The sequence below is a fragment of the Oncorhynchus clarkii genome, chromosome 16 (assembly GCF_045791955.1).
Source record: "Oncorhynchus clarkii lewisi isolate Uvic-CL-2024 chromosome 16, UVic_Ocla_1.0, whole genome shotgun sequence".
NCBI classification, from domain to species: domain Eukaryota; kingdom Metazoa; phylum Chordata; class Actinopteri; order Salmoniformes; family Salmonidae; genus Oncorhynchus; species Oncorhynchus clarkii.
In genome coordinates, this window is record NC_092162.1 from 54,929,400 (window position 1) to 54,955,374 (window position 25,975).

The window sequence follows — 25,975 nt, forward strand, 5'->3', positions numbered from 1 at the left end:
ATGTTTTTACTGTATTCTATTCTACTGTATTTTAGTCTATGCCGCTCCGACATTGCTCATCCAAATATGTATATATTCTTAATTCCGTTCCTTTACTTTAGATTTGTGCGTATTGTGTGAATTGCTGTGAAATTGTTAGATATTACTTGTAAGATATTGCTACACTGTTGGAGCTAGAAACACAAGCATTTCGCTACACCCACAATAACATCTGCTAAACCTGTATGTGAGCAATACAATTTGATTTGATTTACATCGTATCAGCAATCTAGGTTTTGTATCGTTGCCTACTTCAGATTACAATTATCCTAATATGGACTGTTCCGGTGCTAGGACCCAGAGCTCTCCTGGCTGCCCGCAGTGTGTAAACTCCAGAGACTGAAGAGGAAGCGAGACAACCCACTCGCTGTTTTATTTATTTTTTGTCAAATGACAGTCAATGAACTAAGTAGACCAGACACAACTGCTATTGCATTGGTGTTTATGGGAGACCCACCCCGTTAAGTCGACCGGAACTGATCATTATTTTCAATAGTAAACGGCCTGAGTGAACTATCTTAATTTATCCGTCGGTTCAACCATTCACTTCTTCTTTCGGCTCGATGTATTTATCTTCTGTGATCAGCGCTGCGCTCGAACACAAGCCATGTTTTCTCATTTGAAACCCAAAGGTTAGCGAATACTGTACCTGATTTATTTACATAGCCTGTACCTACTTCAGCCATATTTGTTCACTCGGATGATAAAAGACATCAGTGCCTTTGAAATCCAAGGATTACAAGGTTAGTCCGTTTCAATTACATTTTCTGTCAAACTTTTGATGTGTGTGTGTGTGTGTGTGAGGGAGGATGATGCGGTCTCACAATATCTCAGGTGAATAAAGCGAAAACAATGTGCGTTTATTAGCTAACTAACAAAAGACACGCTCAGAAACTTAAACGATACTCCAGGACAACTGATGTTGTTACTCTCCACGTGTTTCATCAACTAGCTATCATCGCAAAAGTTTAAAGAGTACAGACCTGCTGTGAATGTATTATAAATTAGTTTTACACTGCGTTGTAGTGAACATCTGTTGATTATTGTCAATAACCTTTAATTTAGCATGATCTTATAAGGGTCTAGAGGTGTCGAATGATATGTTGAAACTATGAGCAACTTAAATAATTTTAACCCGATTGTGTTAAATGTAGTTACATCTCACTAACGAACTCCTTGTTGGATTGTTTTTTGTTGCAGTGTACAGTAACGCTAGAAAGATATCAAATCAGATGCTAACTAGATAACGCTAGATAGGCCTAACGTTAGTTGGAAATGAAGTTAACCATTGGGTGGCGAGTTTTGAATGAAAGCTAATTTAGCTAGCTAGTCAAGAAATGGACAATAACAAAACTAAACATGTTTAGCTATGCAACTGCTCGTGCCACCTTTTAATTAAATTACACAAGCGTTTAGCCCTTTTTTGTTTTCGTTATTGACAGTTTTTTGATAAGCAACTGGATAGCGGGATCTTTTAGCTAGCAAACAACCAACTTCAATGTGACAAGTTAAATAACGTGTCATGGTTACATTAGCTCGCTATCATGAAAGACTGCAATAGCTAGTTTTCTGACAAGTTGAGTATTGGATGAGAGATTCAGGTCTATGCAGAGGGGCGATATCAGCAACAGCGCATGGTCACGTGTAGCAGAAAGCCTTGCTAGTAAGCAATGACAACCGAATCAAATTTTCTGTCGTTAGAAATTAGATAATAAATGATTAACTACGGAAGTTGTCTGTTTTCAAATTGCAATTTTAATATATTTGTGACATGGTTAATATTTGTGGCGAGCTAGCATAGCTTAATGAAACCAATGTTTTCAACTAGCTAATGTTCGCTGCTTCATGCTAATATGCGTTTATCGTGTGATGGATGTTGAAAACGCAGGTAAACATTAGGAGGAAGGAGGACCATCCTCCTCAGTGAATTTCATAAACATTTTAAAACATTTGTAAAGTTTAATTTTTTTATTTTTAGATAAAACTATACGAAATGTATTCACGTCACCAAATAATTCATTAAAACCCACTGTTTTGCAATGAAGGTCTACAGTAGCATAAACAGCACTCTGTAGGGTAGCGTCATGGTGTAGCTGGCAGGATAGCTAGTTTCCGTCCTCCTCTGGGGAGGCTTATGGTTCTCACCCCCTTCCATAGACTTGCACAGTAATTATGACAACTTCCGGAAGATGTCCTCCGAGTGATTAGAGCTCTTGCAACAAAAACTGACTTTCTTTTCTCCACCCAATCAAATGATCAGTGAATGATTCTAGTATCGAATGCATAAGCCACAGCTAGCTAGCACTGCAGTGCATAAAATGTGGTGAGTAGTTGACTCGAAGAGAGAAAGACAATAGTTGAACTAATTCATTTCTTTCAAAATGAAGGAGAAGCAAGGGAGAGAGAAAGATACTTATTTTTTTCTTGAGTTTCTCTTACTTAGCTAGGAAATGCAGCTAGCTAGTTCAGCCTACTCTAACACGTTTCTCAAACAGAGAGATGCTATGTTAGCTAGCTGGCTATGACTATCCAACACTGGAACTCTTCCAAGTCAAGGTAAGCTTTTGATTTCACAAATGTATTGCCATCAGGGCCCGCCGGTGTAAGTGCTACACTGCTCACTGACTGTATATTGTAATGTTACTGCATGATTGTAGCGAGTTTACTAATGCATTAGTTCTATTAGCTATGTTGACTGATGTTACTTTAGCTAATATGATGACAACGATGTAGGCTGTGTGTAGCAGTTATGATATATGGTTTTGCTTGGAATGTTTTTTTTTTTTGCCTGGTCACGTACAGCTGAAGTGTTGTTCATTGAAGTCCACAAGCGAAGGGAAAAGGTGAGAGGAGGAGAGCGCATAGGAATACAATGTGGCTACTATGGGCTATGTTTACACATTATCAGGCGTGTATTCATTCCGCCGGTTCTGTTGAAAAACGTTTCTTAAACGGAAGCAAATGGAACGACACAGGGATAAACACCTGAATTTGTCCAATAGAAATTGTCGTTTGCAACTGATAGACTAATGATGACTAATGATTACACCCTAGATCAGCTAGATGCAGGCAAAAGTGTGCAAAGTGGTATTGAATGTGTCACTGTCTGTCCAAAATGTTTCTCTCGACCTGTGTAAACTTTAATTCATAGGTTAGGTTGTAGCAACCTCATGATGGGTATTGGGCAAATAAGAGTATCATGTAGTAGCATAATCCTATCGCTGTTAAGATATTCAATGTAACAACGATAGGACATGATACTCTTATTTCCCCTTTACCCATCATGAGGTTGCTACAACCTAGCCTATCCACAGTCATCCAATATGCTATAATAGAAATAAGGCCATGCTCATGATGTACAAGCAAAGCTAATGTTATATTGTTTGAAAGTAGCTAGCTAATAAATGTATAACTACTGAAGTTGTCTGTTTTCTAATTGCAATTACCATCGCTTTGTTATATATGGCCAAGATTTGTGGTGAACTAGTGAGCTAGCATAGCTTAATGAAACCAATGTTTTCAGCTAGCTAGTGTTAGTTAACTCTTAATGCTAATATTATGCGTTTATCGTGGGATGGATGTTGACAAACGCAGTTAAACGTTGGGTTTACGAACAGGCAGACGTTCTGTACAATATGTAGCTACTTGTTGAAAACCACGATATACCTTTTTCAATGTATAGCCAGATTTCTTGAAAACAGACCAAAATATTGTCGTTCCCCAGCTGTCAAAACGGGTTCCCTGTGCTTTAACGTGGATCAACCCGTGGCGTATATTGCATGAGTGTGCTGGCCAGAGCATCCCTGCTTCTCTAACTGCGACATGTTGTGGAAGTGCAACGTTTGATGTCGTCCTCGACGTGTCATCATTCATAGCAATCTTCAGGCTTGCCAGCGCCTGCATTGTAACCAATACATTTTAGTGTATGGTTCTAGCTAGTTATTTTATTTATTTTAAAAAATCACATAGTATTTGTTGTTTAGTTTATACTGCTCACTTATTTTATTAATGGGAACCATCCATTGCATGTGTATTCTGCTTGTAAGAATAGACCATGAGACAGCTGCAGGGAATTTCTGTGAATTTTATTTTATGTTCAGGATCAAATATTTTTTCCTTAAATATTTACTGTTTTTCTTCATGACTTGTTGTCTTTGCTACCTGTTTTTCAGATGGAGGCGAACAACTATTTCAACTATGGCACCCACTCCTCTGTGTCTGTTAACTCAGGACTGAAACTCTCCTCAGGGGATTCTGTCTATACTAATGGGTCCTCCATGAGTTTCCCTCAGCAGGAGAAGAGTGAGTACAGACCTAATTTTCTGTGTTTACTCTGCCTCTATTTCTATGGTGAACAAAAATATAAACACTATGTAAAGTGTTGGTCCCATGTTTCATGAGCTGTAATAAAATATCCCAGAAATGTTCCATACACACTAAAATCGTATTTCTCTCATGTTGTGCACTATTTTTGTTTACATGCCTGTTAGGCAGCATTTCTCCTTGTCCAATATAATCAATCTACCTGCCAGGTGTGGCATATCAAGAAGCTGGTTAAACAGTGTGTTCATTGCACAGGTGCACCTTGTGCTGGGGACAATAAAAGGCCACTCGAAAATGTGCAGTTTTGTAACAAAACACAATGCGACAGATGTCTGAAGTTTTGAGGGAGCCAGCAATTGGCATGCTGACTGCAGGAATGTTCACCAGAGCTGTTGCAAGATAATTTAATGTTAATTTCTATACCATAAGCTGCCTCCAACGTCGTTTTAGAGAATTTGGCAGTATGTCCAACTGGCCTCACAACTGCAGACCATGTGTAGCCACGCCAGCCCAGGACCCAGACATCCGGCTTCTTTACCTGCAGGATTTCTGAGACCAGCCCACCCGGACAGCTGATGAAACTGAAACGTATATCTGTCTGTAAAAAAGCCCTTTTGTAGGGAAAAACTAACTCTGATTGGCTGGGCCTGGCTCCCGAGTGGGTGGGACCACGCCCACCCATTACTGCGCCTCTGCCCAGTCATGTGAAATCCCTAGATTAGGCCCTAATGAATTTGTTAATTGACTGATGTCCTATGAACTGTAACTCGGTAAAATTGTTTAAATTATTGCATGTTGCGTTTTACATTGTTGTTCAGTGTATATCAATAACTGATTTAAATGAATATCGCTCTGCCCCAGTCTTTTCACCCCTTTTATAATGAGCAAGAGATGGTATCTAACTCTAGAGCAGGTCTTTGGTGTATAAGCAATTAATTCATGTAACTTCACACCTCAAATTTTCTAGAGAATTTATGATTGTGCAGGATGCATGATGTGTGAATTGAACACTCTGAAAAATGAATTATCTGACCTGTCTTCTCTTACTCTTGTCCCTAACCACCTTTGCAGATATGAACGGTGAAATGAATGTGAATGGCAGCACTACTGTAATTGGGTCCAGTGTGCCTGGCTCCCAACCTCCAACAGCCCCATACCCTCATATGAGCAACCACCACCACCAGAGTAGCATGGGCTACGACTACCTGTGGGGAGGACAGCCACAATACAGCCCAGCCATGAGCTTGTCTCCTGGGCATGGCATGCACCAGAAGCAGCCTCCCACTGGGGTGATGCAGCAACAGAGCCAGCAGCATTTCCAGGGTCACGGACAGTACCAACTGAACGGGGGCATGCCTCGGTCCCGTCAGCCCCCCGTGGTGCCACCCCCAAACATGACTCTTACAGGGGGCCAGTACTGGAACAGGGTTAACCCGGGGCAACAGCAGAGCAGCGCAGCCATGGCAATGGGGTATAACTCGCACAGCGTGTACGGGGCCTACCAGAGCCAGGTGCACCCTGGGATTGCGCCCTCACAGGATCACCAGCAGCAGCCTCCACAGCCACCCCCTCAGCAGCACCAGCAGCAGCAGCAACCTCAGCACTACAGCATGGTGTCCAACGGGATTCCCTACTACCAGCATCAGCCCCAGCACCCATCTCTTCCCGCTCCACAACCTCAGGCTCAGATGATGCCCCCTACCTCCCAGAATTTCACCCCTCCACGGGGAAGCCCCCAGCACCACCAGATGGGCCGGGGGGGCACAGGCAGCCCCCTCCCCATGGCGGTGTCTTCTGTCCCCATGATGTCACCCTCGACAATGGCGGATAGTGGATCGCCCCAGAGCCAGACCAGGGAGAGGAGTCCCCATGGTGGTTCTGTAGCAATGCCAGCTGTCATGCAAGGTGAGATGCACATATTTACACAGGTTTCAAGTCTTCTGAGTAACGTAACCCCTTCTATTTTATAGCACGGAAGAAGTGTTTCATATTTCTGTGGTCGCTAGATACATGGCGCTGTTTCTACAGATACTGTATCACAAGAGTTTGAACTTCCGGTTTCAAAGCCATTTTTCAATTACTTAATTTTCTTTCAATTAGGCCTTATCTGCTAATTTAGTAATTAGTGTCTCAGCTGTCAGTAATTGAATTTGCTAAGCAGATTTAAAACCTCTACAGGATTGGTGGGTCCCCCTTGGGACTTTTGAGCTGACGTAGGCTAATGCGATTAGCATGAAGTTGTAAGTAACAAGAACATTTCCCAGGACATAGACATATCTGATATTGGCAGAAATCTTACATTCTTGTTAATCTAGCTGCACTGTCCAATTTACATTAGCTATTACAGTGAAATAATACCATGCTATTTTTTGAGTGCACCGTTATGAACTTAGTTATTAATAAACCAATTAGGCACATTTGGGCAGTCTTGCCACAAAATGTAACAAAAATGCAATGGTTCATTGGCTCAGTCTAAAACATTGCACATACACTGCTGCCATCTAGTTGCCAAAATCTAAATGTGCCTGGGCTGGAATAATAAATGGTGGCCTTTGTCTTGCATTACACAGATGATGGTGCAAAAAAAAACAGTTGGTTTTCTAATGTGTTATATTCTCCTACATTCATTTCACATTTCCACAAACTTCAAAGTGTCTCCCTTCAAATGGTATTAAGAATATGCATTTCCTTTCTTCAGGTCCTGAGCTACAGGCAGTTAGGCATTTTAGGCAAAAATTGAAAAAAAAGGGGCCGATCCGGTTTTTAATGTCAACACTATAAACTGTTTCCATGACAGAACTGAAACCGTGTTTGCATATTCTGTCATCTCAGCTTGATAAGAGACATTTTCTGACGAGAGGACATTTTTTGTGGAAAGGAATAAGGATGTGTCAACTGGATTCCTTCTAATCATGTTGTAAATCTCACCTCACATATTTCCTGATTCTCAACCACTGTAGTCGGGTGTAGCTCACCTCCAATTTAGTGTGCACCACAATACATAGCGAAAAACTCCTGGCCCTTCATACAGGCAATATATTTATTGTCATCTCACTGAAGTGGAACGCTGGCATGCATAAGATTGTCGACAAGGTGTTTTATAAAAGCTCCATCTGCTCTTCAGATTCCCTCCTTTGAATTGCCTTGCCGCTGCTGTGTTTTGTTCTTGTCATTTCTAATGGTCTGACGTGTTGTGTTCCCTAGGGCGGATGAGTGAAGCGTTTAAGGATGTGGATAAAGGCTACAATGGGATGGAGAGGGCGTCTGTCACCCAGCGGCTGCCTAAAAGCGACAGCTACCCTCCCAAGCCCCCTGGACCTCCCATGGGGCCCACCAGTGACTACTGCCAGCGCTCCAAGCAGCCAATGGCCCAGCACCATGAAATGACTACCTTAGCGAGGGAGTCTGCGCTGCCTGAGCCTCCACACTCGATGTCGTCGCCTCCCCTTGTGGTTTCCACACCTCCTTCAGCTAAGGCAGCAACCCCTCCTAGGGTCTCCGCAGCTGCACACAAGCCTAAGATCACAATACGCAATGCCAAGCGTCGGCTGGAGTGGTGTAAAGCTCGCCGCCATTGGACTCTGGAGCAGTGGAAACGTGTTCTCTGGAGTGATGAATCACGCTTCACCATCTGGCAGTCTGACGGACGAATATGGGTTTGGCGGATGCCAGGAGAACGCTACCTGCCTGAGTGCATAGTGCCAACTGTAAAGTTTGGTGGAGGAGGAATAATGGTCTGGGGCTGTTTTTCATGGTTCGGGCTAGGCCCCTTACTTCCAGTGAAGGGAAATCTCAATGATACAGCATACAATGACATTCTAGATGATTCTGTGCTTCCTACTTTGTGGCAACAGTTTGGGGAAGGCCCTTTCCTGTTTCAGCATGACAATGCCCCCGTGCACAAAGTGAGGTCCATACAGAAATGGTTTGTTGAGCTCGGTGTAGAAGAACTTGACTGGCCTGCACAGAGCCCTGACCTCAACCCAATCGAACACCTTTGGGATGAATTGGAACGCCGACTGCGAGCCAGGCCTAATCGCCCAGCATCAGTGCCTGACCTCACTAATGCTCTTGTGGCTGAATGGAAACAAGTCCCCACAGCAATGTTCCAGCATCTAGTAGAAAGCCTTCCCAGAAGAGTGGAGGCTGTTATAGCTGCAAAGGGGGGACCAACTCCATATTAATGCCCATGATTTTGTAATGAGATGTTCGACGAGCAGGTTATGTACGGATCCGCAGTCTCCACTTCCATTTGCAGTGTTGCACTCTCGGCGAGTAAGCGTTCATGATTTGATCTGATGTACTGTGTAGTAATCATTCTCAGCCTAGGAAAGGAATACAAGCAGTTGTCAAATGTAATGAAATTAAACAGAGTAATCTGCCCCCCCCCCCCCCCCCCCCCCCCAACCATTTACAGTTTTTGTTTGGTTCCCTCTTGTGAGCCCCCTCCTGTGGCATATAGATAGTGATCAGAGAAACAGTTAAAAGTTTTAGTACCTTAGCCTTTAAACTTACATGTTTCCCCTTTTCTCCTCATCTGTTAAATCGCTAAAACAGTCTATCAATGTTCATAAGATTTGAATGTTGTGAAATTCTTTCAGGCATCTGTCTTATTGTTTCTCCCAAATATACATTGTTTTACTAATTCCATATTGATATTATCTAACAGCAGATCACATGAAGGCAAATTGAAAGGAGGCTTGAAGCTCGGTTTGGCAAACATCTGGTTGTTTTTGTTTTTTACCTTCAAGAATCTTTCCATCTGTTTAGAGTTGTCAGAGTACATTACAATACTCCTGGGTCTTGTGTGGTGATGGGGGATATGACATGGTAAACCTGTGTATTGACCAAATTAAACTTGCACTGGCAAGAAAATATGAGGTAAATGTGTAGTTATTGGTGTGTATGTCAAACCTGTAAAGTTATCACAGGCTTAAGCACTTCAAATGATGTTGAGTTACACTGGAAAATATATATTTTTGTCTACATCGTTCTAAGAAACTAAGACTTGTGTTTCCTATGGTGCAAGTGTTTAAAGACTGGCTATGCATGTTTCATGCCAAATACGTTTTTGAAAAGACACTGCTTTCAGTGGTGTGACTTTTCATAAATTGGAAATGGGAGGACATGGCTACTGTACTTTATTAATCACTGTTTACCAAAACAAATAACCAAGAATACTGCATAGAGGTGTGTTTCTCAACCATCAGACATCTGATCAGCTTCTCACTGTAGGTAAATAGCCTAGAAATAATTCTGCTCCATGTTTGCTTTCATTTAGATTTGAGTGTCATTTTAGGAGAGAATTTAAAAAAGGGGGTGGATCCTTTATCACTCATCCACCCCTTCCCTAAAATGAATGCTCTGCGCCCCAGCACCAGAGGGGGTTGTACATACACCAGAGCTTGCGTGCGCGCTAGTTCCCTTTTATTTATAGGCTACATAACCTGGTCTAATCAACGTTTGAGTATATATTGTACCGTTGGTTATCAAAATAGGTTCTTTCAGTATGAAAAGTTGGAAATGTTCTTGTGAAATAGAGAGAATGACATCACTGACCGAGATGCAGATGACCACCTGCTACCATAGGACATAGGGAGGGTAAAATATGGCCAACAAACTGTTTGTACAAAAACATTCAATGTCAATGTAGTTAATGTACAATCATATGCCTAATTGATTACCATAACATTTGAACAGGGCCATATAATAGTATACTGTGGGGAAAAATGGCACAACATACAATTTCATTTGTCTGGCAATTTGTAATGTTTATGAATTAAACGTCACCCTCCCAACTCCGCGCCATCTCAGCATCACTTTCTGTAGCAGCATTCTGACCAGACACCTTTTGCGCTCTAATGATTCTAAGAGACATCCCATTCGGTCCTTGAGCCGGCCTTTGTCTTCGGTATTGAATGAGAATAATTAAATAGTTGTGCCTTGAAAGATGTGTAAAAAGATTAGGAACTGCGAGACAATAGGGGGTTGCGCGTTGAAAGAGCAGGTGATCACATGAGACATAAACATAAAATCCAGATGGAGCTGAATGATGATTAGTCGATTAATCAGGCTGTAATACACAAATACTTGATATGTACAGCCTGAAACTAATGTCAGCAAAATCGTGTAAATGTTCCTTACAAGCCAGAATGTTCAATAAAATTACATTTAAACTTACTCTATTGGTTGTCTATGTGGTCTGCTCTTCAGCTGCTTGAAATTTGAGACAATATATACGGTAAAGTATTGTAATATACTTTTACATGATTTTGCAGTCATTTCCCCTATTCATCTGTAATTACACTAACATGCATACCTATTTTTAAATTACATGGTATACCTGGATTTTTGTGTGTAGTCTAAAAGTACAGGTAGGCCATACATCCAATTATTTACAGTGCATTTGGAAAGTATTCAAACACCTTCACCTTTTCCACATTTTACATTACAGCCTTATTCTAAAATTGATTAAATTGTTTTTTTCCCCTCATCAATCTACACACAATACCCCATAATGACAAAGCAGAAACAGGTTTTTTGAAATGTTTGCTTTTTTACAAAAAATAAATAACTGAAATATCACAATTACATAAGTATTCAGACCCTTTACTCAGTACTTTGTTGAATAACCTTTGGTAGTGATTACAGCATCGAGTCTAATTGGTTAGGATGTTACAAGCTTGGCACACCTGTATTTGGGGAGTTTCTCCCATTCTTCTCTGCAGATCCTCTCAAGCTCTGTCAGGTTGGATGGGGAGCTTCGCTGCATAGCTATTTTCAAGTCTGGACTCTGGCTGGGCTACTCAAGGACATTCAGGGACTTGTCCCGAAGCCACTCATGCATTGTCTTGGCTGTGTGCTTAGGGTTGTTGTCCTGTTGGAAGGTGAACCTTATCCCCAGTCTAAGGTCCTGAGCGCCCTGCAGCAGGTTTTCATCCAGGATCTCTCATTTATTTTCCTGACTAGTTTTCCAGTCCCTGCCGCTGAAAAACATCCCCACAACATGATGCTGCCACCACCATGCTTCACCGTATGGTGCCAGGTTTCCTCCAGACGTGACGCTTGGCATTCAGGCCAAAGAGTTCAATCTTGGTTTCATAAGACCAGAGAATATTGTTTCTCATAGTCAGAGAGACACTCTTGGCATTTCCTCAACCAGCTTCATGAGGTAGTCACCTGGAATGCATTTCAATTAACGTGTGCCTTGTTAAAAGTACATTTGTGGAATTTCTTTCCATCTTTATGCGTTTGACCCAACCTGTTGTGTTGTGACAAGGTAAGGGGTGGTATACAGATGATAGCCCTATTTGGTAAAAGACCAAAGTCCCTATTATGGCAAGAACAGCTCAAATAAGCAAAGAGAAACAACAGTCCATCATTACTTTAAGTCATGAAGGTCAGTCAATCCAGAACATTTCAAGAACTTTGAAAGTTTCTTCAAGTGCAGTCGCAAAAACCATGAAGCGCTACCATGAAGCACTGCCACAGGAAAAGAACACCCTGAGTTACCTCTGCTGCAGAGGATAAATTCATTAGAGTTAACTGTACCTCAGATTACAGCCCAAATAAATGCTTCACACAGTTCAAGTAACAGACACATCTCAACCTCAACTGTTCAGAGGAGGCTGTGAATCAGACCTTCATGGTCAAATAGCTTTTTGGACACCAAAAAGAAGAAGAGGCTTGCTTGGGCCAAGAAACACGAGCAATGGACATTAGACTGGTGGAAATCTGTCCTTTGGTCTTATGATTCCAAATTAGATTTTTTATGGTTCCAATTGCTGTGTCTTTGTTAGACAGAGTAGATGAACGGATGATCTCTGCATGTGGGGTTCCCACTGTGAAGCATGGAGGAGGAGGTGTGATGGTGTGGGGGTGCTTTGCTGGTGACACTGTGATTTATTTAGAATTCAAAGCACACATAATCAGCATGTGTATCACATTATTCTGCAGCGATACGCCGTCCCATCTGGTTTGCGCTTAGTGGGACTATCATTTGTTTTTCAACAAGACAATGACCCAACACACCTCCAGGCTGTGTAAGGGCTATTTGACCAAGAAGGAGAGTGATGGAGTGCTGCATCAGATGACCTGGCCTCCACAATCACCTGACCTCAACCCAATTGAGATAGTTTGGGATGAGTTGGACCACAGAGTGAAGAAAAAACAGCCAACAAGTGCTCAGCTTATGTAGGAACTCCTTCAACTGTTGGAAAAGCATTCCAGGTGAAACTGGTTGAGAGAATGCCAAGAGTGTGCAAAGCTGTCATCAAGGCAAATTGTGGCTACTTTGAAGAATAAAGTATAAAAGATTAAAGTATAAAAGTATAAAATATTTGTGTAACACTTTTTTGGTTACTACATGATTCCACATGTGCTATTTTATAGTTTGATGTCTTCCCTATTGTTCTACAATGTAGAAAATTGTAAAACAAAAAAATAAAAAAATTGTAGGTGTGTCCAAACTTTGGACTGGTAATGTAGAATTTTGTCCTGTATAATTTTATTAATTCTTATGGAAGACTGCTCCAACTGGAGAGTGCCAATATGGCTGACCGGTGGCTACAAAGTCTTTTGATGGCCAATTTAACCACACCAGCCACTGCCTGCTCACCATGCTATCATCCAGAAGGCGAGGTCAGAACAGCTGCATCAATCTGGGACCGAGAGACTGAAAAACAGCTTCTATCTCAATGCCATTAAATAGCAATCCCTAGCACATTCAGAGGCTTCTGCCCTATATACATAGACTTTGAATCACTGGACACTTTAATAATGGAACACTAGTCACTTTAATAATGTTTACATCATTTGCATTACCCATCTTATATGTTTTTACTGTATTCTATTCTACTGTATTTTAGTCTATGCCGCTCCGACATTGCTCATCCAAATATGTATATATTCTTAATTCCGTTCCTTTACTTTAGATTTGTGCGTATTGTGTGAATTGCTGTGAAATTGTTAGATATTACTTGTAAGATATTGCTACACTGTTGGAGCTAGAAACACAAGCATTTCGCTACACCCACAATAACATCTGCTAAACCTGTATGTGAGCAATACAATTTGATTTGATTTACATCGTATCAGCAATCTAGGTTTTGTATCGTTGCCTACTTCAGATTACAATTATCCTAATATGGACTGTTCCGGTGCTAGGACCCAGAGCTCTCCTGGCTGCCCGCAGTGTGTAAACTCCAGAGACTGAAGAGGAAGCGAGACAACCCACTCGCTGTTTTATTTATTTTTTGTCAAATGACAGTCAATGAACTAAGTAGACCAGACACAACTGCTATTGCATTGGTGTTTATGGGAGACCCACCCCGTTAAGTCGACCGGAACTGATCATTATTTTCAATAGTAAACGGCCTGAGTGAACTATCTTAATTTATCCGTCGGTTCAACCATTCACTTCTTCTTTCGGCTCGATGTATTTATCTTCTGTGATCAGCGCTGCGCTCGAACACAAGCCATGTTTTCTCATTTGAAACCCAAAGGTTAGCGAATACTGTACCTGATTTATTTACATAGCCTGTACCTACTTCAGCCATATTTGTTCACTCGGATGATAAAAGACATCAGTGCCTTTGAAATCCAAGGATTACAAGGTTAGTCCGTTTCAATTACATTTTCTGTCAAACTTTTGATGTGTGTGTGTGTGTGTGTGAGGGAGGATGATGCGGTCTCACAATATCTCAGGTGAATAAAGCGAAAACAATGTGCGTTTATTAGCTAACTAACAAAAGACACGCTCAGAAACTTAAACGATACTCCAGGACAACTGATGTTGTTACTCTCCACGTGTTTCATCAACTAGCTATCATCGCAAAAGTTTAAAGAGTACAGACCTGCTGTGAATGTATTATAAATTAGTTTTACACTGCGTTGTAGTGAACATCTGTTGATTATTGTCAATAACCTTTAATTTAGCATGATCTTATAAGGGTCTAGAGGTGTCGAATGATATGTTGAAACTATGAGCAACTTAAATAATTTTAACCCGATTGTGTTAAATGTAGTTACATCTCACTAACGAACTCCTTGTTGGATTGTTTTTTGTTGCAGTGTACAGTAACGCTAGAAAGATATCAAATCAGATGCTAACTAGATAACGCTAGATAGGCCTAACGTTAGTTGGAAATGAAGTTAACCATTGGGTGGCGAGTTTTGAATGAAAGCTAATTTAGCTAGCTAGTCAAGAAATGGACAATAACAAAACTAAACATGTTTAGCTATGCAACTGCTCGTGCCACCTTTTAATTAAATTACACAAGCGTTTAGCCCTTTTTTGTTTTCGTTATTGACAGTTTTTTGATAAGCAACTGGATAGCGGGATCTTTTAGCTAGCAAACAACCAACTTCAATGTGACAAGTTAAATAACGTGTCATGGTTACATTAGCTCGCTATCATGAAAGACTGCAATAGCTAGTTTTCTGACAAGTTGAGTATTGGATGAGAGATTCAGGTCTATGCAGAGGGGCGATATCAGCAACAGCGCATGGTCACGTGTAGCAGAAAGCCTTGCTAGTAAGCAATGACAACCGAATCAAATTTTCTGTCGTTAGAAATTAGATAATAAATGATTAACTACGGAAGTTGTCTGTTTTCAAATTGCAATTTTAATATATTTGTGACATGGTTAATATTTGTGGCGAGCTAGCATAGCTTAATGAAACCAATGTTTTCAACTAGCTAATGTTCGCTGCTTCATGCTAATATGCGTTTATCGTGTGATGGATGTTGAAAACGCAGGTAAACATTAGGAGGAAGGAGGACCATCCTCCTCAGTGAATTTCATAAACATTTTAAAACATTTGTAAAGTTTAATTTTTTTATTTTTAGATAAAACTATACGAAATGTATTCACGTCACCAAATAATTCATTAAAACCCACTGTTTTGCAATGAAGGTCTACAGTAGCATAAACAGCACTCTGTAGGGTAGCGTCATGGTGTAGCTGGCAGGATAGCTAGTTTCCGTCCTCCTCTGGGGAGGCTTATGGTTCTCACCCCCTTCCATAGACTTGCACAGTAATTATGACAACTTCCGGAAGATGTCCTCCGAGTGATTAGAGCTCTTGCAACAAAAACTGACTTTCTTTTCTCCACCCAATCAAATGATCAGTGAATGATTCTAGTATCGAATGCATAAGCCACAGCTAGCTAGCACTGCAGTGCATAAAATGTGGTGAGTAGTTGACTCGAAGAGAGAAAGACAATAGTTGAACTAATTCATTTCTTTCAAAATGAAGGAGAAGCAAGGGAGAGAGAAAGATACTTATTTTTTTCTTGAGTTTCTCTTACTTAGCTAGGAAATGCAGCTAGCTAGTTCAGCCTACTCTAACACGTTTCTCAAACAGAGAGATGCTATGTTAGCTAGCTGGCTATGACTATCCAACACTGGAACTCTTCCAAGTCAAGGTAAGCTTTTGATTTCACAAATGTATTGCCATCAGGGCCCGCCGGTGTAAGTGCTACACTGCTCACTGACTGTATATTGTAATGTTACTGCATGATTGTAGCGAGTTTACTAATGCATTAGTTCTATTAGCTATGTTGACTGATGTTACTTTAGCTAATATGATGACAACGATGTAGGCTGTGTGTAGCAGTTATGATATATGGTTTTGCTTGGAATGTTTTTTTTTTTTGCCTGGTCACGTACAGCTGAAGTGTTGTTCATTGAAGTCCACAAGCGAAGGGAAAAGGTGAGAGGAGGAGAGCGCATAGGAATACAATGTGGCTACTATGGGCTATGTTTACACATTATCAGGCGTGTATTCATTCCGCCGGTTCTGTTGAAAAACGTTTCTTAAACGGAAGCAAATGGAACGACACAGGGATAAACACCTGAATTTGTCCAATAGAAATTGTCGTTTGCAACTGATAGACTAATGATGACTAATGATTACACCCTAGATCAGCTAGATGCAGGCAAAAGTGTGCAAAGTGGTATTGAATGTGTCACTGTCTGTCCAAAATGTTTCTCTCGACCTGTGTAAACTTTAATTCATAGGTTAGGTTGTAGCAACCTCATGATGGGTATTGGGCAAATAAGAGTATCATGTAGTAGCATAATCCTATCGCTGTTAAGATATTCAATGTAACAACGATAGGACATGATACTCTTATTTCCCCTTTACCCATCATGAGGTTGCTACAACCTAGCCTATCCACAGTCATCCAATATGCTATAATAGAAATAAGGCCATGCTCATGATGTACAAGCAAAGCTAATGTTATATTGTTTGAAAGTAGCTAGCTAATAAATGTATAACTACTGAAGTTGTCTGTTTTCTAATTGCAATTACCATCGCTTTGTTATATATGGCCAAGATTTGTGGTGAACTAGTGAGCTAGCATAGCTTAATGAAACCAATGTTTTCAGCTAGCTAGTGTTAGTTAACTCTTAATGCTAATATTATGCGTTTATCGTGGGATGGATGTTGACAAACGCAGTTAAACGTTGGGTTTACGAACAGGCAGACGTTCTGTACAATATGTAGCTACTTGTTGAAAACCACGATATACCTTTTTCAATGTATAGCCAGATTTCTTGAAAACAGACCAAAATATTGTCGTTCCCCAGCTGTCAAAACGGGTTCCCTGTGCTTTAACGTGGATCAACCCGTGGCGTATATTGCATGAGTGTGCTGGCCAGAGCATCCCTGCTTCTCTAACTGCGACATGTTGTGGAAGTGCAACGTTTGATGTCGTCCTCGACGTGTCATCATTCATAGCAATCTTCAGGCTTGCCAGCGCCTGCATTGTAACCAATACATTTTAGTGTATGGTTCTAGCTAGTTATTTTATTTATTTTAAAAAATCACATAGTATTTGTTGTTTAGTTTATACTGCTCACTTATTTTATTAATGGGAACCATCCATTGCATGTGTATTCTGCTTGTAAGAATAGACCATGAGACAGCTGCAGGGAATTTCTGTGAATTTTATTTTATGTTCAGGATCAAATATTTTTTCCTTAAATATTTACTGTTTTTCTTCATGACTTGTTGTCTTTGCTACCTGTTTTTCAGATGGAGGCGAACAACTATTTCAACTATGGCACCCACTCCTCTGTGTCTGTTAACTCAGGACTGAAACTCTCCTCAGGGGATTCTGTCTATACTAATGGGTCCTCCATGAGTTTCCCTCAGCAGGAGAAGAGTGAGTACAGACCTAATTTTCTGTGTTTACTCTGCCTCTATTTCTATGGTGAACAAAAATATAAACACTATGTAAAGTGTTGGTCCCATGTTTCATGAGCTGTAATAAAATATCCCAGAAATGTTCCATACACACTAAAATCGTATTTCTCTCATGTTGTGCACTATTTTTGTTTACATGCCTGTTAGGCAGCATTTCTCCTTGTCCAATATAATCAATCTACCTGCCAGGTGTGGCATATCAAGAAGCTGGTTAAACAGTGTGTTCATTGCACAGGTGCACCTTGTGCTGGGGACAATAAAAGGCCACTCGAAAATGTGCAGTTTTGTAACAAAACACAATGCGACAGATGTCTGAAGTTTTGAGGGAGCCAGCAATTGGCATGCTGACTGCAGGAATGTTCACCAGAGCTGTTGCAAGATAATTTAATGTTAATTTCTATACCATAAGCTGCCTCCAACGTCGTTTTAGAGAATTTGGCAGTATGTCCAACTGGCCTCACAACTGCAGACCATGTGTAGCCACGCCAGCCCAGGACCCAGACATCCGGCTTCTTTACCTGCAGGATTTCTGAGACCAGCCCACCCGGACAGCTGATGAAACTGAAACGTATATCTGTCTGTAAAAAAGCCCTTTTGTAGGGAAAAACTAACTCTGATTGGCTGGGCCTGGCTCCCGAGTGGGTGGGACCACGCCCACCCATTACTGCGCCTCTGCCCAGTCATGTGAAATCCCTAGATTAGGCCCTAATGAATTTGTTAATTGACTGATGTCCTATGAACTGTAACTCGGTAAAATTGTTTAAATTATTGCATGTTGCGTTTTACATTGTTGTTCAGTGTATATCAATAACTGATTTAAATGAATATCGCTCTGCCCCAGTCTTTTCACCCCTTTTATAATGAGCAAGAGATGGTATCTAACTCTAGAGCAGGTCTTTGGTGTATAAGCAATTAATTCATGTAACTTCACACCTCAAATTTTCTAGAGAATTTATGATTGTGCAGGATGCATGATGTGTGAATTGAACACTCTGAAAAATGAATTATCTGACCTGTCTTCTCTTACTCTTGTCCCTAACCACCTTTGCAGATATGAACGGTGAAATGAATGTGAATGGCAGCACTACTGTAATTGGGTCCAGTGTGCCTGGCTCCCAACCTCCAACAGCCCCATACCCTCATATGAGCAACCACCACCACCAGAGTAGCATGGGCTACGACTACCTGTGGGGAGGACAGCCACAATACAGCCCAGCCATGAGCTTGTCTCCTGGGCATGGCATGCACCAGAAGCAGCCTCCCACTGGGGTGATGCAGCAACAGAGCCAGCAGCATTTCCAGGGTCACGGACAGTACCAACTGAACGGGGGCATGCCTCGGTCCCGTCAGCCCCCCGTGGTGCCACCCCCAAACATGACTCTTACAGGGGGCCAGTACTGGAACAGGGTTAACCCGGGGCAACAGCAGAGCAGCGCAGCCATGGCAATGGGGTATAACTCGCACAGCGTGTACGGGGCCTACCAGAGCCAGGTGCACCCTGGGATTGCGCCCTCACAGGATCACCAGCAGCAGCCTCCACAGCCACCCCCTCAGCAGCACCAGCAGCAGCAGCAACCTCAGCACTACAGCATGGTGTCCAACGGGATTCCCTACTACCAGCATCAGCCCCAGCACCCATCTCTTCCCGCTCCACAACCTCAGGCTCAGATGATGCCCCCTACCTCCCAGAATTTCACCCCTCCACGGGGAAGCCCCCAGCACCACCAGATGGGCCGGGGGGGCACAGGCAGCCCCCTCCCCATGGCGGTGTCTTCTGTCCCCATGATGTCACCCTCGACAATGGCGGATAGTGGATCGCCCCAGAGCCAGACCAGGGAGAGGAGTCCCCATGGTGGTTCTGTAGCAATGCCAGCTGTCATGCAAGGTGAGATGCACATATTTACACAGGTTTCAAGTCTTCTGAGTAACGTAACCCCTTCTATTTTATAGCACGGAAGAAGTGTTTCATATTTCTGTGGTCGCTAGATACATGGCGCTGTTTCTACAGATACTGTATCACAAGAGTTTGAACTTCCGGTTTCAAAGCCATTTTTCAATTACTTAATTTTCTTTCAATTAGGCCTTATCTGCTAATTTAGTAATTAGTGTCTCAGCTGTCAGTAATTGAATTTGCTAAGCAGATTTAAAACCTCTACAGGATTGGTGGGTCCCCCTTGGGACTTTTGAGCTGACGTAGGCTAATGCGATTAGCATGAAGTTGTAAGTAACAAGAACATTTCCCAGGACATAGACATATCTGATATTGGCAGAAATCTTACATTCTTGTTAATCTAGCTGCACTGTCCAATTTACATTAGCTATTACAGTGAAATAATACCATGCTATTTTTTGAGTGCACCGTTATGAACTTAGTTATTAATAAACCAATTAGGCACATTTGGGCAGTCTTGCCACAAAATGTAACAAAAATGCAATGGTTCATTGGCTCAGTCTAAAACATTGCACATACACTGCTGCCATCTAGTTGCCAAAATCTAAATGTGCCTGGGCTGGAATAATAAATGGTGGCCTTTGTCTTGCATTACACAGATGATGGTGCAAAAAAAAACAGTTGGTTTTCTAATGTGTTATATTCTCCTACATTCATTTCACATTTCCACAAACTTCAAAGTGTCTCCCTTCAAATGGTATTAAGAATATGCATTTCCTTTCTTCAGGTCCTGAGCTACAGGCAGTTAGGCATTTTAGGCAAAAATTGAAAAAAAAGGGGCCGATCCGGTTTTTAATGTCAACACTATAAACTGTTTCCATGACAGAACTGAAACCGTGTTTGCATATTCTGTCATCTCAGCTTGATAAGAGACATTTTCTGACGAGAGGACATTTTTTGTGGAAAGGAATAAGGATGTGTCAACTGGATTCCTTCTAATCATGTTGTAAATCTCACCTCACATATTTCCTGATTCTCAACCACTGTAGTCGGGTGTAGCTCACCTCCAATTTAGTGTGCACCACAATACATAGCGAAAAACTCCTGGCCCTTCATACAGGCAATATATTTATTGTCATCTCACTGAAGTGGAACGCTGGCATGCATAAGATTGTCGACAAGGTGTTTTATAAAAGCTCCATCTGCTCTTCAGATTCCCTCCTTTGAATTGCCTTGCCGCTGCTGTGTTTTGTTCTTGTCATTTCTAATGGTCTGACGTGTTGTGTTCCCTAGGGCGGATGAGTGAAGCGTTTAAGGATGTGGATAAAGGCTACAATGGGATGGAGAGGGCGTCTGTCACCCAGCGGCTGCCTAAAAGCGACAGCTACCCTCCCAAGCCCCCTGGACCTCCCATGGGGCCCACCAGTGACTACTGCCAGCGCTCCAAGCAGCCAATGGCCCAGCACCATGAAATGACTACCTTAGCGAGGGAGTCTGCGCTGCCTGAGCCTCCACACTCGATGTCGTCGCCTCCCCTTGTGGTTTCCACACCTCCTTCAGCTAAGGCAGCAACCCCTCCTAGGGTCTCCGCAGCTGCACACAAGCCTAAGATCACAATACGCAATGCCAAGCGTCGGCTGGAGTGGTGTAAAGCTCGCCGCCATTGGACTCTGGAGCAGTGGAAACGTGTTCTCTGGAGTGATGAATCACGCTTCACCATCTGGCAGTCTGACGGACGAATATGGGTTTGGCGGATGCCAGGAGAACGCTACCTGCCTGAGTGCATAGTGCCAACTGTAAAGTTTGGTGGAGGAGGAATAATGGTCTGGGGCTGTTTTTCATGGTTCGGGCTAGGCCCCTTACTTCCAGTGAAGGGAAATCTCAATGATACAGCATACAATGACATTCTAGATGATTCTGTGCTTCCTACTTTGTGGCAACAGTTTGGGGAAGGCCCTTTCCTGTTTCAGCATGACAATGCCCCCGTGCACAAAGTGAGGTCCATACAGAAATGGTTTGTTGAGCTCGGTGTAGAAGAACTTGACTGGCCTGCACAGAGCCCTGACCTCAACCCAATCGAACACCTTTGGGATGAATTGGAACGCCGACTGCGAGCCAGGCCTAATCGCCCAGCATCAGTGCCTGACCTCACTAATGCTCTTGTGGCTGAATGGAAACAAGTCCCCACAGCAATGTTCCAGCATCTAGTAGAAAGCCTTCCCAGAAGAGTGGAGGCTGTTATAGCTGCAAAGGGGGGACCAACTCCATATTAATGCCCATGATTTTGTAATGAGATGTTCGACGAGCAGGTTATGTACGGATCCGCAGTCTCCACTTCCATTTGCAGTGTTGCACTCTCGGCGAGTAAGCGTTCATGATTTGATCTGATGTACTGTGTAGTAATCATTCTCAGCCTAGGAAAGGAATACAAGCAGTTGTCAAATGTAATGAAATTAAACAGAGTAATCTGCCCCCCCCCCCCCCCCCCCCCCAACCATTTACAGTTTTTGTTTGGTTCCCTCTTGTGAGCCCCCTCCTGTGGCATATAGATAGTGATCAGAGAAACAGTTAAAAGTTTTAGTACCTTAGCCTTTAAACTTACATGTTTCCCCTTTCCTCCTCATCTGTTAAATCGCTAAAACAGTCTATCAATGTTCATAAGATTTGAATGTTGTGAAATTCTTTCAGGCATCTGTCTTATTGTTTCTCCCAAATATACATTGTTTTACTAATTCCATATTGATATTATCTAACAGCAGATCACATGAAGGCAAATTGAAAGGAGGCTTGAAGCTCGGTTTGGCAAACATCTGGTTGTTTTTGTTTTTTACCTTCAAGAATCTTTCCATCTGTTTAGAGTTGTCAGAGTACATTACAATACTCCTGGGTCTTGTGTGGTGATGGGGGATATGACATGGTAAACCTGTGTATTGACCAAATTAAACTTGCACTGGCAAGAAAATATGAGGTAAATGTGTAGTTATTGGTGTGTATGTCAAACCTGTAAAGTTATCACAGGCTTAAGCACTTCAAATGATGTTGAGTTACACTGGAAAATATATATTTTTGTCTACATCGTTCTAAGAAACTAAGACTTGTGTTTCCTATGGTGCAAGTGTTTAAAGACTGGCTATGCATGTTTCATGCCAAATACCCATGAGGGGGCGCACAATTGGCCCAACATTGTGTTAGGTGAGGGTTTGGTCGGCCGGAATGTCCTTGTCCCATCACGCTCTAGCGACTCCTTGTGATGGGCAGGGCACCTGCAAGCTGACTTGGTTGCCAGTTTCCTCCGACATATTGGTGCGGCTGGCTTCCGGGCTAAGCGAGCAGTGTGTCAAGAAACAGTGCGTCTTGGCAGGGTCGTATTTCGGAGGACGCATGTCTCTTGACCTTCACCTCTCCTGAGTCCATACGGGAGTTGCAGCAATGGGAAAAGACTGGAACTACCCATTTAGATATCATAAAATTAAAAAGTACAAAATAATAATTCTGCTCCATGTTTACTTTAATTTAATATCACCGACCCTTCCCTATAAAGCTATTAGCGCTGCGTCCCAGCTCCAGAGGGAGCCATAAATACACTAGCACTTGCGTGTGTGCTAGTGCCCCTTACACTTATTTCTAGGCTACATAACCTGGTCTAATCAGTGTTTTTGTGGATATATTGCATCATTGGTTATCAAAATAATCTGTTATTTCAGTATGAAAGTTGGACATTTTATTTTTTATGAAATAATAGAGATTGACATCACTTCCGAGATGCGGATGACCACCTGCTACAAGAGGAAAGGCTGAAAGATGGCCACCGAGAATGATGTTTGTACAAAAACCATTCAATGTCAATAGAGTTTGTGTACAATCATTATATGCCAAATTGATTACAATAAAACGAGAACAGGTCCATATAATAAACCGCCTACTGCGTGCAGTTCCAGTGTGAATGGGGAAATGTGGTTTCTGTTACTATAATGTAATATTGTTATTGTAGTACATGGCACTACATACAATTTCATTTGTCTGGGTATTTTTTATTGTTTATTAATTAAATGACACCCTTTCAACTCAGCATCACTTCCTGTAGCTGCATTCTGACCAGACACCATTTGCGCTTTAATGATTCCAGGGGACATCCCATTGGGTCCTTGAGCCATCCTTTGTCTGCGGTATTGAATTAGAATAATTAAGCAGTTGTGCTGTGGAAAATTATTACGAATTGCGAGAAAATAAGGGTTATCATGTTGAAAGGGTTCGACAATAAAGATGATAACATGGGGCCCCATTCAATGAAAGGGCTTAATGAGGAAGCTGTTCAAACATCCTGTTCTTAGGAACAAATATTATTTTTCTCTTTAGAAAGCAACACAGAGTTTGATATTATTATTATGCTTTTTCTGAATGTGCCCATTTTATTATGAAATGAAGCTGGCAATCTGAAGACTACAGAATATGTTTAGTCTTGTGTAACTTACTTTCTCCTAAAGGGCAGTTTTTTTGCTGCTGGATTGGGATAGTCCTTATAAAAAGTGTGTTGCACAATGTTTTGCACAATGATAAGGTGTGTAGAATGCCTGTTGAGTTCAAAAGTAGACCAGCTAACAATATGTTAAGTGAAATTAATAAATAGAAACACCTGCAAACGGTTATCTTCCCATGAATTGTATTGCACTCAAATTTATATAATCCTCGAAAGCAGGTACAGTGGGGCAAAAAAAGTATTTAGTCAGCCACCAATTGTGCAAGTTCTCCCACTTAAAAAGATGAGAGAGGCCTGTAATTTTCATCATAGGTACACTTCAACTTTGACAGACAAAATTAGAAGAAAAAAATTCCAGAAAATAACATTGTAGGATTTTTTATGAATTTATTTGCAAATTATGGTGGAAAATAAGTATTTGGTCACCTACAAACAAGCAAGATTTTTAAGTGGGAGAACTTGCACAATTGGTGGCTGACTAAATACTTTTTTGCCCCACTATAGTTCTATAAGATCTTTTTCAGTATAATAGCACAGAGGCTGTCCACTTATCTGGAAAGGAACAAGTACATTGATACGTCTGTACAGAAAGCAGGCATTCCTGGTTTCTCTGGTTGCCTGGAACATACTAGTATGATTTGGCACCAGATCCAAACAGCTAAGAAGGACAAGAGAGACCTCTATGTCATCGTCCTCGACCTGGCCAATGCCTTTGGCTCAGTTCCCCATGAACTCCTCTGGGAATCCTTCAACTTTTTCCACGTACCAGAACCCATCACTACACTGGTAAAGGCCTATTTCCAAGACCTGCAATTGTGTTTCACAACACCTGACTTCACAACAACATGGCAGCGCTTGGAAGTAGGCATAATGGCAGGCTGTACAATTTCTCCTCTGGCCTTCACTATGGCCATGGAAGTCATCATCAGAGCATCGAGATGGGTGGTCGGCGGTGAGAGAACTAAGGAAGGGCTCCGTCTCCCACCTATCCGAGCATACATGGATGACATGACTACACTGACCACCACTGCAGCATGCACCAGGCGGCTACTTGCAAAACTGCAGGATAACATCAAGTGGGCCCGGATGAAAATCAAGCCAAGCAAATCTCGAAGCATTTCCATAGTCAAGGGACAGCTTAAAGATGTGAGGTTCTGCATTGGAGATGACCCGATACCAACGGTGTCTGAGCAACCCATCAAGAGCCTGGGTAGATGGTACAACGAAAGCCTCCGGGATAAAGATCAAGTGCAGCAAGTAAGGCAGGACATCGCCGACGGTCTTGAGAACATCAACAAGACCCTACTGCCTGGGAGGCTCAAGCTTTGGTGCCTACAGTTTGGACTTCTCCCCTGTGTAATGTGGCCACTCACCGTCTATGAGGTCCCAATAACAACAGTGGAGAAGATGGAGCGAACCATTACCTCATATGTGAAGAAATGGCTGGGTGTCCCACGATGCTTGAGTAACATCGGCCTCTATGGCAAAGGGGTCCTTGAACTACCTCTTACAAGTCTAACGGAGGAGTACAAGTGCTCTAAAGTAAGACTTCAGATGACATTGAAGGACTCCAAAGACCAGACCATTAGCAAGGCTGCACCTCCCCTACAAACTGGACGGAAATGGACATCATCCAAGGCTGTGCAGCAAGCAACATCAGCCCTGAGACACCAAGACATTGTGGGGAATATCCAGCATGGAAGAGGAGGCTTTGGCCTGGCAGCAAGCAAACCAACGTTCCATAAGGCAACAGCATCTGAACGTAGGAAGCTGGTGGTCGAGGAGGTGCGCAGACAGGAGGAGACTGCAAGAAGTGCAAAGGCTGTCTCTCTTGCTAAACAAGGGCAATGGACGCGGTGGGAAGGCCTGGAGAGGAGAAAGATCAACTGGAGTGAGCTTTGGCAACATCAGCTTCATCATAAGAGCTGTTTATGATGTGCTTCCATCACCAAAAAATCTACATCAATGGTATGGCGAGGACTCGACCTGCCCCCTCTGCCCAGCTCCAGCGACTCTCAGGCATATAATGAC

General features: G+C 42.2%; 2 protein-coding genes across 10 annotated transcripts; both read left to right on the forward strand.

Annotated features, from left to right (window-relative positions):
* Positions 1-580: 580 nt before the first annotated feature.
* Positions 581-8,743, forward strand: LOC139367714 (ataxin-2 homolog). Of its 5 annotated transcripts, none has more exons than XM_071106015.1 (4): positions 581-782; positions 4,212-4,341; positions 5,434-6,267; positions 7,567-8,743. In XM_071106015.1, exons 2-4 carry the CDS (start codon positions 4,212-4,214, stop codon positions 8,544-8,546), a joined length of 1,944 nt encoding a protein of 647 aa, XP_070962116.1. In that variant the 5' UTR covers positions 581-782; the 3' UTR covers positions 8,547-8,743. The 5 variants fall into 5 exon arrangements, with proteins under 5 accessions (XP_070962116.1, XP_070962115.1, XP_070962114.1 ...); XM_071106014.1 differs by having other exon boundaries at positions 589-671; XM_071106013.1 differs by lacking the exon at positions 581-782 and adding an exon at positions 2,182-2,595.
* Positions 8,744-13,715: 4,972 nt separating this feature from the next.
* LOC139367715 (ataxin-2 homolog) lies at positions 13,716-22,440 on the forward strand. 5 transcript variants are annotated; one of them, XM_071106021.1, is made up of 4 exons: positions 13,716-13,865; positions 17,406-17,535; positions 18,628-19,461; positions 20,761-22,440. In XM_071106021.1, the coding sequence occupies exons 2-4, from the start codon at positions 17,406-17,408 to the stop codon at positions 21,738-21,740; spliced, it is 1,944 nt and encodes a 647-aa protein (XP_070962122.1). In that variant the 5' UTR covers positions 13,716-13,865; the 3' UTR covers positions 21,741-22,440. The 5 variants fall into 5 exon arrangements, with proteins under 5 accessions (XP_070962122.1, XP_070962121.1, XP_070962120.1 ...); XM_071106020.1 differs by having other exon boundaries at positions 13,725-13,976; XM_071106019.1 differs by lacking the exon at positions 13,716-13,865 and adding an exon at positions 15,376-15,789.
* The last annotated feature ends 3,535 nt before the right edge of the window (positions 22,441-25,975 follow it).